The sequence below is a fragment of the Triturus cristatus genome, chromosome 7, assembly GCF_964204655.1.
Source record: "Triturus cristatus chromosome 7, aTriCri1.1, whole genome shotgun sequence".
Taxonomy (NCBI): Eukaryota; Metazoa; Chordata; class Amphibia; order Caudata; family Salamandridae; genus Triturus; species Triturus cristatus.
The window spans coordinates 1,525,520,741-1,525,534,026 of record NC_140590.1 but is presented as its reverse complement, the minus strand read 5'-3'; the positions used below and the strand labels follow the sequence as shown (position 1 = coordinate 1,525,534,026).

Below are 13,286 nucleotides of genomic sequence, written 5' to 3'. Positions count from 1 at the left end.
CGGTCTCCCGCGCTTCATTTTTTATTTAGCCCCCGGGGGGGCCCAAGTCCCAAGGGCAATATCTATATTATAATGGGGGGCCCAGCCCCGTGGACCACCACCCCCGAGGCTTATCTGAATTATGGGGGGGGCTATCAGCCCCCACCAACCACGGGGACCACCACCCCCGGGGCTTTATAATACATGGGTGGGGGCGCTCAAAGGCCCCCCCCAAGCCCCAGGGACCGCCACCTTTTTAAAGAACAAAAAACCCTGTGTGGGGGGACTTGAGCCCCCCCACACACCCCGGGGACCACCACCTCCCCGGGCACTAATTATTTAACATAGGGGGTCTGTTACGGACCCCCAAGCCACGGGGACCACCACCCACCGGGGATTTAATTTAAGTGGGAGGGGGGCCGCGCGGGCCCCCGCCCCCCCTTGGAGCCAATGATGGCCCTGGGGACCGCCACCCCCCAGGGCCGGCTCCTGCAGTGTCCCAGGGTGCCCACCCCCGGGACACTGCTGTTTGCAATGGCAGGGCGGGAGCCTCGCGGCTCCCACCCTGCCATTGCAAACTGCTTTGCTTCAATCAAGCAAAGCAGATTGCTTTTCCACATGGGGAGCAGCATGTTAGCTGCTCCCATGTGGAAAAGCAATGCCGGCTCCCGCAGGAGGCGGGGAGTCGGCTGGGACCGTGGGGGAATTGGGGACCCCCCCATGGTCCCCAATGAGGAGGCCAGGCCCTGGGGGATGGGTCCCCGGGGCCAGTAGTGGCTTGTGAGGGGCCCCCCTCCTAAAAAAATTTAAAAAAAAAAAATGACCTGTTTTTTTTTTTTAAGAATAAAAAAAAAAGAAAAATTGGGGGTAGGCCCTGGGGCCAATAAATTAGAAAAAGGGGGGCTACACAGCCCCCCCTTCTAGAAAACAAAAAATAAAATAAAAAGAAGGTATCGGGCCGGGGGCCAAGCAAACGCAAACGCGCCCAAGTCACTGCAGGCCCCGCCCCCTACCTTTCACCATTTTTGAAACGTACAAATATTCCTCTAAAATCAGCTGAACTACGAATTCCGATATGCTCACCTGTTATCAGGAGAGAACCCAGTGCTGCATCTTTTAGCCCAGCACTGACCCTGAAAAGTAATTCTAAGCGTACTTACCGGTAACTTATTTCCTTCCATAGGAATCCATTGTGTAGTTTTCACCAGAAAAGTTTCTAAGTGTCTATTTTCACAAACTAAAAATATTCCTAAAAAATCGTCTGTATGACAAACACATTCTTTCAACTGTTTACAGGAGATTGGCCAGTGCTGGATCCAGGATCCACCACTGAGTAAGAACAAGTGTCAACTTTTAAAATACAATAATATTCCTTAAACAGAACTACTGTAACCAAAACGCTTTTACTCAACTGTTTACAGGAGATGTCCAAGGACTGAATCTAGGATCCAGTCCTGTGGTTAGGAAAGTAATCCATAAAGTAACTAATTGCATTTGACCACAAATTCACATTGAGCTCAATGTTGCATTGTGTTTGAAATTGTGTTGCCCATTGCAACAACTGTAACTACTGTACTTAAAAGTCTGTTGCCTATTTGCACAGTATTTAAACTAAAGTAATTCATTCTGAGAAAGTATATTTTGTATTGTAATGTATAATGTAATTAAAAAATATCTAAAAATAAATAGTTAAAACATGTAGTAAATCAGTATCAAAAGAAATCCGTATAACAATTAATACATTAAAAATGGTCATTTACAAAACCTTTAAAATTCACTGCAAAAAAACAGGTTTCAGGCCTGATATAGTTAGGAATTAGCATTTAAAAAACCTTTGAAATTCACTGAAAATACAATAGGTTTTAGCGGTATTATAGTTAGCTGGACATTTCACTCGAACAAAACCATTGAAATTCCTCCGATATAGTTAGTTGTACTAACTACATCTTGCGCACCCGCAATCCACAAGGGACAGAACATTAGTGCACCATCAGAGGTTAAATTTACCGGGACTACAAGTCCCATGATGCCCTGGGACATTTGACCCGTCCATCTGGGGGCATTATAATTGGCATGTTGGGACGGGAACCGGAGCACTCCTGCAGCCGCGATTGCCTCTGAAGAAGAGGGACATACCCTTGAAACGTGTCAGGCAGGTCGCGTCTATGGCGGTCAGATTGAAACTGCCTGCAGCATGTCGCGTGTACTCTTGAATAAAGGCTTGCCACCTTTGGCTCCGTGTGAGAGTGCAGCTCAATTTTTGAGACAAGGCAAAGGAGTGTGTATATACATATATACATATATACATATATACACACACACACACATATATACATACACACATATATACATGTATATATACACACACACACAAACACATACACATACACATAGATTTTTACTGAACATTAGCCATTAATTCAACATTGTAACACATTATCACATTGTAGTATTCTAGTATTTGTTCGATTGATCATGCACTGAAGCCTCTGGGCACTAAGAACCTCCGAGAAAAGAAACAAAGAATAGAACAACCAGACAGTTTAAAAACATTAAAATTGTTTATATTCCAAAGTCTCCGTTGGCAATCATTTCAGGTGTCAGGTGCTAGAATCCAAAAACCTTTAGCATCACAGCTCATGTGGGGGATTTCAAGGAGCATCAAAATAATTAGATCAGGATTCTTGTTGGTCTGTAGTTGGTCACATAAATAGCTTTCACATGGATTCACCATGACGGGAAAAACCATGGCAGAACAAGACCTTCCAAGCAGAATTAGTCTAAAAAGATTGAGAAATAGTCTATCGTTTCAATAACAATTAGTGTTTGCAACCACCTCCATCCCAGGGATAAAAAACACTTTCATCTGTGTGAACTCAGTCTTCAGCTTGCGTCACCAACCTATTGGCTAATATTTTGATGAAATATTTACTAGTTTGAAAGTTTAAAATGAGGAGACATGAGCTTAGGTCATCTATATTTTAACGCCTGCTTTAAAAACACAATGTCTCTGAAAAGCAACTAGGGATCCTTGCTTCGACTAACATTTTGTAAAATAGGTTATGCCTATGTTTATCCTTTTATTTATATGCCTGTGTTTATCCTTTTATTTATAGGCAGACGGTTAACCACCACTGCTACAGGATTTACCATTTGTCAGGTCAACTAGGATGGCACTATATCTTCCTCACTAAAAGTGCCAATTCATTCCTCCCCCTCCAAATCCCATGCGATGGTTTATGTATAAGTCTTCAAACATCTATCTGAGCCAAATATTCACCTAGGAGTGTTTTGTAGAATACCGGATCAGATTTGTTTATTTGTAGAATGTTTCATAAAAATTAATTTGCCATAAATTATCTGTTATTAGTTTTAGAACAGGTCATAGATTATCACTATTCTATTTGTATTAGCTTTAGCAGACCACGCTAGCAACTTATGCATATATTTGTATTCTTCATAACTCTGCTGACCTACAGTCTTTTCATTCTGCTCTTGATAATAAAATTATTTGAGCCCCTCTTGCATCTTCTCATAGCTTACTATTCTAAAGGGAGCCTGAACCATGTAATGAATCCACTTGCAGACTTGCTATACACAAAAAAATACGGTAGCGGAGTCAAAATCAATCTGAAAACACCTTTAATGAAATGCCTCATCATTTATTCATAGTTCATCTTGTAATAACAGTTTCCACAGTCATCTTTGGCCTTGCTCTCATCTGCCTTAGATCTTTCTACAGTTGTGGAGCTACACGACATGAGAACATTTCGGAATGATCTTGACAGCTGCCAATAGTGAATGAGGTTAACACCCCACCCCTTTCGAAAAAGAAAAAAGCCAAGTTGCCACATTGAATCTTTTTCAAATAATATTTCTCAGGCCTATGGATTTTCCATACTCCCTGGAGAAATGAAACCATATTCTTGTTCTAGCCATGCAAGTATACCAGCTGGTCTGGGTTTATTCGCTTTCCATCTGTCTTTGAGGAATTGTCATCCATGTATTGCAAGAAGTTAAAACCTCCCAGATTACAAAGGTCTTCAAAGAAACAATTAAGTAATTCAAAGAAAGAGTGAAATCTTGAAATTGGCCATAGCAATTAACCAGAGTAATAACTGCGCAGGAGGTAATTCCCTTAAGCGTTGGCCTATAGCCAACACTGCTGCTTCCCTTTTAATGTTACTCAACATTGTGGCTGATGTTATGGCAAAATTGTCCATGAGTTTAACCCCCAAGACCAGAGCAGGTGCTATCCCGTGCTCATTCTGGACTTGTTTTAATACTTCAGGTAGAACTGCCAAAGAAGGGGTACCATGTATTCTGGTATATACTGCAGTGAAGACCTTACCCCAAGTGGCACAGTCCTCTACCCAGGGAACCATCCCTATTGGCAAGCAATCAGATAGCTGGCATCTTGTGTTTTTCCTGCGGGTCCGTATGGGGAAATGCTTCAAGAAGACTGTTTTTTTGAGGAATCTAAAATAGAATTTCTTCCCTCTTAGTGGGGACCTCTCTCGCAACAGCATTCAGTGTTTGCGGGCTAATGTCCGGCGTGACCAATTGTGGTGGTGCAGTTTGAACATCCCGCGCAGTACTATTAATGTTTGAATCGCAAACTGTGTAAGACACTTGTGTATCATTACAAGATCATATTTCCTGCAGCTGGACTGCTATCAAATGATTGATACCAGGATGCAGTGTGTAACCAGCTAGGACTGGCAATGTTGCCCCCTCATTGCTGAGTGGGCCTAGTCTCATGTTTTGTATAGAATGGGGGAGGGCACCTTTAAACTAATTAGCATTTTCTTGGTAAGTAAGAGGGCCTTCTATCGCCTCATATGGCGTGTATTCATCTGGTGTTTCACCTACTTCATATTCGTGAAACACCTGTGTCGTATTATCTGCCACTGGGAATGTAACCCAGGAATAGAACACCTGTCCTATATGCTGCGTGTATTTCTACAATGAAGATAACTTTCCCACCATCTAGTGTGAGGCAATTTTATAGTAGTTTGAGAGACTGCATATATGCAGTTGAGAGGTTTTGTGCCACCTTATGCAAGAAATGAATTAGAGTTTGGCTAACAGTGGGAATTAGATCATTTCAAGCTTGAATTACCAACAGCAAATACACAGGATATACCTACTCAGCCGAGAGGGATATTCCCTATCACCACATAAGTCTCCAGTTTGAAAGGTGTAGGGATCTCTGAAAAGGCATGATTGAACTAATCGGTTGATCCATACAAAATAGGAAACCAATCACCGTTGGTGGTGCCATGTCATGTAGTTTCCACTAATCAGTAGGAACTGTGCATTTGTGAACATTTTAGGATGGTGCCAGACTGATTCCATGCATCCTCGCAGTATATGTTGTCCCTTAAACCAGCTAGCTCACAGTGCCACTATAAGCCTGCTTAACCTAGACAGGGTGCAACAGTTCTGGCAACTACTGAACAGGACAACCCTGTTCCCTCAGGAACCATGGCGACAGACCTACAACTTTTTGCTCAGACACTCGTGCTCTTTCGCTAAGAGAAATTTACAAATGATGGGACGTTTTCAATATTTGTTGAACCAAAGTGATTCTTGTATAGAAAATGTGTTACAATGATCTAAAAAAAAACAGACAAAAGTTGTGTCAGGACAGTAAACAAAACGAAGAGGTCAACCATCTTGCTTAAACAATGTTTATGTAACAATAGAACGATCTAGCGTACTCCTACTATGCAAACCCTAATCTACGTGTCTAAGGTGTAAGTATCTTCTGCCAAGAAACCCCCCACTGGATGATCCAACCCAGTTACATGGTGGGTAAGGATGTAGGAACCAGTCTTGGTAACGAACTGGACACCCCTTGAGGAGAGGTCCGTCAGCTGCTGGATGAAAACTTCAGCATACAGGGACCCCTCTAAATCAGCTGAAGGGTCTTCTCACATTATACTTGGAAACAAAAAGGTTATAATATATAGACTTGGGCCAAGATTGTCATCAGCCTGCCAAGGTTTGTTTTACACAGATGGCTGTGTTGCAATAGCGACGGCATATCCAACACATATGCACAACGCATGTGAGGGCCGTGTAAACAATGACAAGGCAATGTGAGTGTGCTCATGAAGTTTATTCATGTTAGCATGGTAAGTGTTTCCAAGAAACTAACTCAAGTGTCACAAATTCAAAAGTGCGTCAAAAGTTGATATGGTAAACTGAAGGCAACTTTAGGAAAGAACCATGTACACATAAAAGCGGTGATGGGTCCTACTAGGCCTAATTGGGACACATGACCAAAAAAAAGTAGTTCCTAAAACTTCCTAAAATGGAAGCAGCGGAAGGACAATAGTAAATGGTCCATGCTCTCGGGGAGGGCTAAACATAGGACAGGAAGAGGCATGATGTATTCATGCCATGGACCAATCTGGAGAAAGAATGAGAGCAATAATGGAGCCAACAAATGGGAAGCCTATGGGAGGGCTGAAGCCTACAAAGTATATACATTAAATACAAAGCGGGCCTATAAATGATCCCTTAAATGTGTGAAACCTCTACTCAAAAAACACAAATCTTTAAAGAAAAATGATTTCTGAAAACCACTGACAACACAACCATTTACTGGTTTTAAATATTAATTTTCATATATCAAAAAATGTATATATTTTTTTCATATTTCTCTTTTCAACGGCTGTCCAGAGAACATAAATAACTGTACATCACATTAACATATACATAGTGAAAATCACAAATCTCCCAGTGATCCCGTACACAAACATGAGACCTTGGAACCACAGATAATCAAAATGTCCCAAAAATGTTTTGTTCAGTGTATTAGATCTTCTTTACATATCCCAAAGATAGCTGACATAAGACATAACAATGTTGTTTACGTTTCAACTCTGATCAAGTGTTATTCACTATACATCATGGCGGGTCTTCCTCAGGACAACAGACTAAAGGGCAGCCTTAAATGTATTCACAGAAAGACACATCTGGTGTGTCCAAAACGACATCCATTAGTTATGTAACATGACATACTAGACCCCAGCTGGGGTTCACTCGATGTGGGGATGGGGTTAGCAGGAGGACATTTTTCTTTTTTTCATTTTTCTTTAAAGATTTGTGCGGAGTAGGAGAAGTTTCACAAATGTTTTAGGGGTAATTTATAGGCTCTATTAGTATCTAATGTTTAATGAAAAACATTTTACAATTCTCCTGAGGAGATTTTGTTACCCGACAGAGTTGTTTGTAGCTCATTACTGCATACCCAGGTTCTGAGGGACACAGGGTAACCACATTAAATGTAATGGTACAAAGTATATACAAAATGTCTAAGAGACAGCGCAAGCACTGTCTAGCCAAGACCTGAAAACGGAGTCAAAACTAATAAACATGTCAAATTGGTCAAAATAAGTTCTATACCTATAGAACGGGGCTTGGAGGATCCAGCAGGAGTAAGAGGAATTACTTACCAGTACTGCAGGATGGTAACGGGGAAATACTATTTTCCAACGACCCTTCGGAACTGTACTCCAACCTCCAACGTGGCGTTTCCTGTTGGCAAGCATTGAAACAAGAAAACTCATAACCTGAAGTGTTACATTAACATAACATATTCCACAACTTGCATATCACGTGTTCACATTCTAAGGCGTGGCCAAGTCTGTTCATTGTTCAAAAGACACAAAGTCTACATATTTGAGGTGTTGTCTGGTGGGTTGATTCTAATCCAATAGCCAGAGCAAAGTGGTGGATCCACAGATAGATCAGTGTATAGATTATTTGGGGAATTTACTTGCGCCTGTTGATCGTGAAACCAAAATTGTACAAAGAACATTGTAGTTAAATATATTGGACTATGCCTATTTATACTTTTTTTCCCCTGCCATCGAATCTTCACACTGAAATGCACCAGTTTTCCATTAGTCATTATTCCCTTCCACAACTTCATGGAAACCCCATTTCTGATGTCTCCCTACAGACCACTTTGGCCAGCTGTCACAGACAACACTTTATCCAATACTTTAAGAATACTTTAAGTGGGTTTTTGGTCAGTCCTTTGGTCATGATTGAGGAGCCATTTGTCCATTTGACTGGCTTTCCTCTCTACAATGAGTTTGTGTCGCACGAGGACTTTGCTGCTTTTCCGTGGTTTTGGATTTGAGGAGTTGCATCCTTTCACTGCAAATGTCAGATAACTAGGCTTCCTTTTTGCATTCCCTATAGCATTTTGGTTTTAGTACTCAGAAGGAATACCAGACTCTTATTTCCTCTTGTCTCACCTGGTTGCTCTCTATCCTCTATGTATCAGCTTTTCTGGTCTTCCCTGAGCCATTGCCCATTTGCTCCTCATCTCACCTCACCCTTGCCATCCCCTCCCTCTCTTGGTCTCTGAATAGAGGCTATGGCTGCATGAATGACTATGCCAGGTATTGTACAATTGCTACAGAGGCATTGGCAAAGCCATTACCGTACTCCTTGGAATTCTCTTTTATTACAGTTGTACTATCAGAAGGCGGCCACCACCTAGCAGTACATCAACATGACAACCTGGTGGCCATCTTCGAATTCTATTGTATTTATTATAGTTAGATTGTTCCCAAGATAGGAACTAAGCTGCATCGAGATGTAACATGATATGGTAGCCATCGTGTAAGGATTTGACAATAATAAAAAAGACACCCCCCCCACCCCCACTCACCCCACCCCCCCAAAAAAACACATGACTGTCAAATGGTAGTGGCTATGCCAAAAAAATTCACCTCAAGACAATCCTGGCATTGGCAAAATGAGTATGACTGGTTTTGTCATTGCTTGGTTTATCACAGTAGTCTCACTATGAAATCTAACATTTAAAAAATGCACCGCACCGATAATTCATAGGTTCCACTACTGAAAGTGTCCTTTGCAGCAGCCGTATTGATCGCACAGGGCAGAGCAGACCGATTACAAGTTGTTCCTTTTTTATCATGTATAGAGTCCGGCTCAAATCGGTCCATTGCAATTCCTATAATGGCCGGTGGAGGAGGATTTATAGCTACCCATTATGCCACTTATTTTGTTTGCAGTTGGGGGGGGGGGGGTCGGGGGGGGGGGCAATCAAACAAAAAAAAAAAAAAAAAAAAAAAATAAATCGCCCTTTTGTTTTAATCTTATGTTATTTATTTCAGTTGAAAAACCAGTTTTTGCCATCGACCAAAAATATTTTTGCCGTTTGCGATTGGGGGTAAAGATTAAGCACACTCCCCTCCCCCCAAAAAATAAGTCGAGTAATATTTTTGCCTACTTTACTCACTGTGAGATGATTGCGCCTAGCTGCATTCACAAGAGCACCTTTCTTGTCACTCGCTCTGAGAACATACGATGCGGTACAAAAGGTCTATACAAGTGCTATAATGCAATATAATTAGAGAAGTTGCTCCCGTATTTATATGGCGTGCCATCTTCAGAGAGCAGCATTTAGAATCTCAATTTCTACTGTAGTACTCAATTTTTGAGAAGTTCAATTTCATCTGTGATAGACCCCCTTCTAGTCTCTGTACTGTATTTCACTGGCCACTAAGTGAGCCTATCGGGCACAGTCTTAACCCCTTCCATGCTCATGACGGAACGATTCCGTCATGAGCATCGGTTGAGCTGTGCTCATGACGGAACCGTTCCGTCATGGCCCCGCCCGCGCTCGAACCCTTCAGCACCGCGGGGGAATCCGCGCAGCGCTGAAGGGGTTAAAGCACTTTTGTGGGTAAATGCTAAAATACTAGATGCGTTTATAAGCACTAAATGATTCACCTTACAATTAAGTAAGCATATTGAGGAATATAGGATGCAGTCATATAGTCAGAGTAACAATTTCATTTTTGTGGGATATACATTTAAAAATATTGTTCATCGCCAACCTTGATGGGTAAAGGGCTCAATAGAATATTGCTAAAATAAATAATTAAAAACACGAAATGAACATCATGCATAAAAATTGTAGAAAGCCTATAAAACAGCATTGCTCATGAAAAAGAAAGTAAGTCAATAAAGTGATGTCAGGATATCATCAAATCACAACACAGTAAAGAGAAGGGTACTGCCAATGAAAATAGTTTTTTCCAGTGCAATTTAAAAGCCAACATAGGATAGAAATCTGGATTATTAAAGATCTCAAAGAGAAAGAACAGCTGGTTTACTTTTTTTCTAGGGGGGGGGGGGGGGGAGAAGAGAGAAGAGACAGTCCCCAGGTGTCTTTGGGGCGCGTGACTTTGTACCTACAAGAAATCTGATGCTTATTTACCAAATAGATTGGTTATTTAACTCCGGTTTAAACAAAATAGGAAAGCACAAGGCGAATCAGAATAGTTTGAACTTAACAAGAGTGATCCAATTAAATTCACATCAGCTTTAGTTGATCTTGGGAGTAAAGAAACGCCTGTTGTAAATCCGATGAGAAGGGCAATTCTACTAATTAAGTCTAGGTAGTACAAACACGTGAACAATGGTCAGGAAATTGTAAGTGGATATTACAAAATGTATTCCTTTACAATCATTTAAAAAAAATTTAAAAAAATAAGAATACATCTTATATCCACTAATAAACATTCAGAGAGTGAATGCTTGTATTGAGGATTGAATAACGTGCTGCCCTGGATAGTCGTGTCCGCTACAGCCCAGCCATACACTGGAAGTCTCACCTGTAAGTCCTGATCTGTCCCTTTCCTGTCTACAAAGTATTTTTTCACACTCTTTCTGATCGCACTGTCTGTCGGTTGATATCTTGAAGATCTTGAAGACACCAAGTCATTGTAGTGGTTACCATGCCAGCTCTTGGATCCTGCATAGAAACCTATAGAAATGGTAAACAAGCACAGGTACTGACTAGTTCTGTATTGAAATGGAGGGGGTGGCGGGGGCAAAAAAAAAAAAAAAAAAAAAACACACAGATCATCCTTCGTTGAATTAAATACTTAACCATGCATTAGATAAGGAGGTAGCGTTACTCTAAAGCCCAGTATTGTGTGCAAACACAGCCTAGTCTCCCTTTTGTCTCCGGCTTACATACCACCAACAAAATAAATGGCAGATGGGCTGAAACGAGTTTTTTGCAGGGTGAGAGTCTACTGTCATTATGTTAAGCAATTTGACTACGCAGTAAGTATACTTTTAACTTTCCAGTATTCTGTTCAACTGACAACTCGGTGAGGATTATTCCCATTTGTAAGCAAACGTCAATCTATTGACAGCGCAATGCTGGTGTTGTTGCATTGCTACCTTTTAGTTTGCAGTTTTGGCAATCCGAGACAATGAAAAATTAGCCAGGTCACGCTGAAGGCTAGTTGAAGTGAATGTTTAGGAGTAACTCCCCAAACGGCAGAAGTATGAATGATGAATATGTGACGTTACAACGTGATCAGTTACATCACAGTACGTTACATCACAGTTATTACAAAGCAAGTCGTTACAATGACTTGCGCTGGACTTAGGAATAGTATGATTTACTATTCCAACTCCAGCCTATGTAACTGTAGGGAAGGTGTTGGAATAGTAAATCATACTATTCCTTAGTGTATAGCGCCATCCAGCACAAGTCGTAACGACTTGCGTTGTAATGACCACGATGTAAATGTATCGCAGTGTAACGACCGCTCGCCATGAATGATAGACTGCAAATAGGAGTCTGGCATTATCGCCGAATGGCCACAACCCAAAAATGTTATGGATGTGCCTAAACTGCAAAATCACTGCACGACTGTTGCTATATGATTATGTGAAGGGGACATAAGAATAGGATTTCAGCAGTATGGTGACTGAGAGGGATGTATGTGCTTACCACAGTGCGGGAGAGACCAGCTGTTTACTTTCCTTCTATATATGGCTATAAATTGCCCTGGGGAGGAACAAGAAGATGGTGGACCCCAGTGGCGGTGCGTCCATTAGGGCACTTGGGAGTTGCCCCACTAATTAATTTGAGGCACGAGTCGAGTTTCAAGCATGCGTGCCGTTGCTGTCGTCACATGCTCAGTCTCACTCACTGGAAGCAGTCGGCTCAGAAGGGGGCAGGGCAGCCGCAGCAGGACAGTTCAGTGCAAGTGCATTGACGAATCTATCAGGTGGCCGGCGGAGCGCACTGCAAGAGTGCGCATGTTCTGTGTAGGGCTTACAAATTGTGCGATCAGCTCGAACATGCACACTAGGATGCTCACTAGAAGAGCGAGGGTTGTTCCATCCTGCTCTTCTAATGAGCAGCCTAGTGCGCATGTTCGGGCTGGTCGCAAAAATCTTTAAGCCCTAAACAGAAAATGCGCACTACTGCTCAAGCCAATCCTGGCGCTGCTGCTGGAGCAGCGTCTGGATTGGCTGAGACGCAGGCGGTACTTGCCATCCAGGAGCGAGCACGAGTTACTATCCAAGACATTAGACCATACAGCAGATGGCTGGATGTGAGGACACGCGGTGATGTACGGGTTTTGGATGGGGGAAACCTGGCAACTAGGTGTGAGTGTTACCGCATGTGAGCCGCCTCGAGCACACAACTGTAGTGTGCGAGTCACTACTTCTTTATTGGCAGCCTGCAACGTGAATGTCGGATGAACATCCGACCAGCCTACTTACCCAGAGTATGTATTATTTGGTTTGTGTGTGTATATCATGGCAAGATCAGAGCTGCCGACTTTGGTGCTTCCAAAGTCGTCAGGTCTGCTCTGCACCCAACGCCGCCATTACTACAGTGCACATGTCGCACACACGACACCCCCTCCAAAGTCGGCAGCTCCGCTGTGCTTGCTCTGGCCAGCATTACGGCCAGGATTGATCCCATGATCCGATGGCTCAACACACATTTTATCGTGCAGCAGAGTTCATGGGCCATGAACCCTGCTGCAGAATACATCACACGATAAAATGTTGAGCCATCAATGCGGCAATGTCGAGACTCGAACAACCTGGTTCACCTGAAAGAAACTGGCCAGGTTTGAGTTAGTATCAGGCCCTACCGGCGTCATTGGCTCAACACCCTGTGATCCGGCCATTAGGCACGGAGATTAAGATTTTAATTTTATTAAGTGATTAAAAAGTATTTTTGTACTTCGATGTTTGATCATGGACTTTGTGAAATCCACACGCCAGGATGTAAAGCAGGCAGCTGCTGCAGCTCTTAATATGTTCGGGTCAAGTTTCCGCTATATAAACGTTAACAGTCTTTGAAGTGCAGAGATACTCTGCACTCCAAGAGTGTTAATGTTTATATAGCGGAAACGCAGACTAGCGCAGAGTTGCAGACATTTGTAAATATTTCTGATGCTAGGCCCTGCCATCTCGAGTGCTAAAGAAAT

At 42.3% G+C, this 13,286-nt stretch overlaps 1 protein-coding gene across 2 annotated transcripts in view; it reads right to left on the bottom strand.

Annotated features, from left to right (window-relative positions):
- The window catches only part of LOC146812303 (protein spire homolog 1-like), a 197,437-nt gene that overhangs the window by 83,517 nt on the left and 100,634 nt on the right, over window positions 1-13,286 (bottom strand). For both annotated transcript variants that reach the window (XM_085614578.1, XM_085614576.1), the window contains exons 9-10: window positions 10,650-10,801; window positions 7,446-7,527 (exon numbers count right to left, since the gene is read on the bottom strand). In XM_085614578.1, the coding sequence (XP_085470704.1) occupies window positions 7,446-7,527; window positions 10,650-10,801 (234 nt within the window). The remainder of the gene's footprint in view (window positions 1-7,445; window positions 7,528-10,649; window positions 10,802-13,286) is intronic.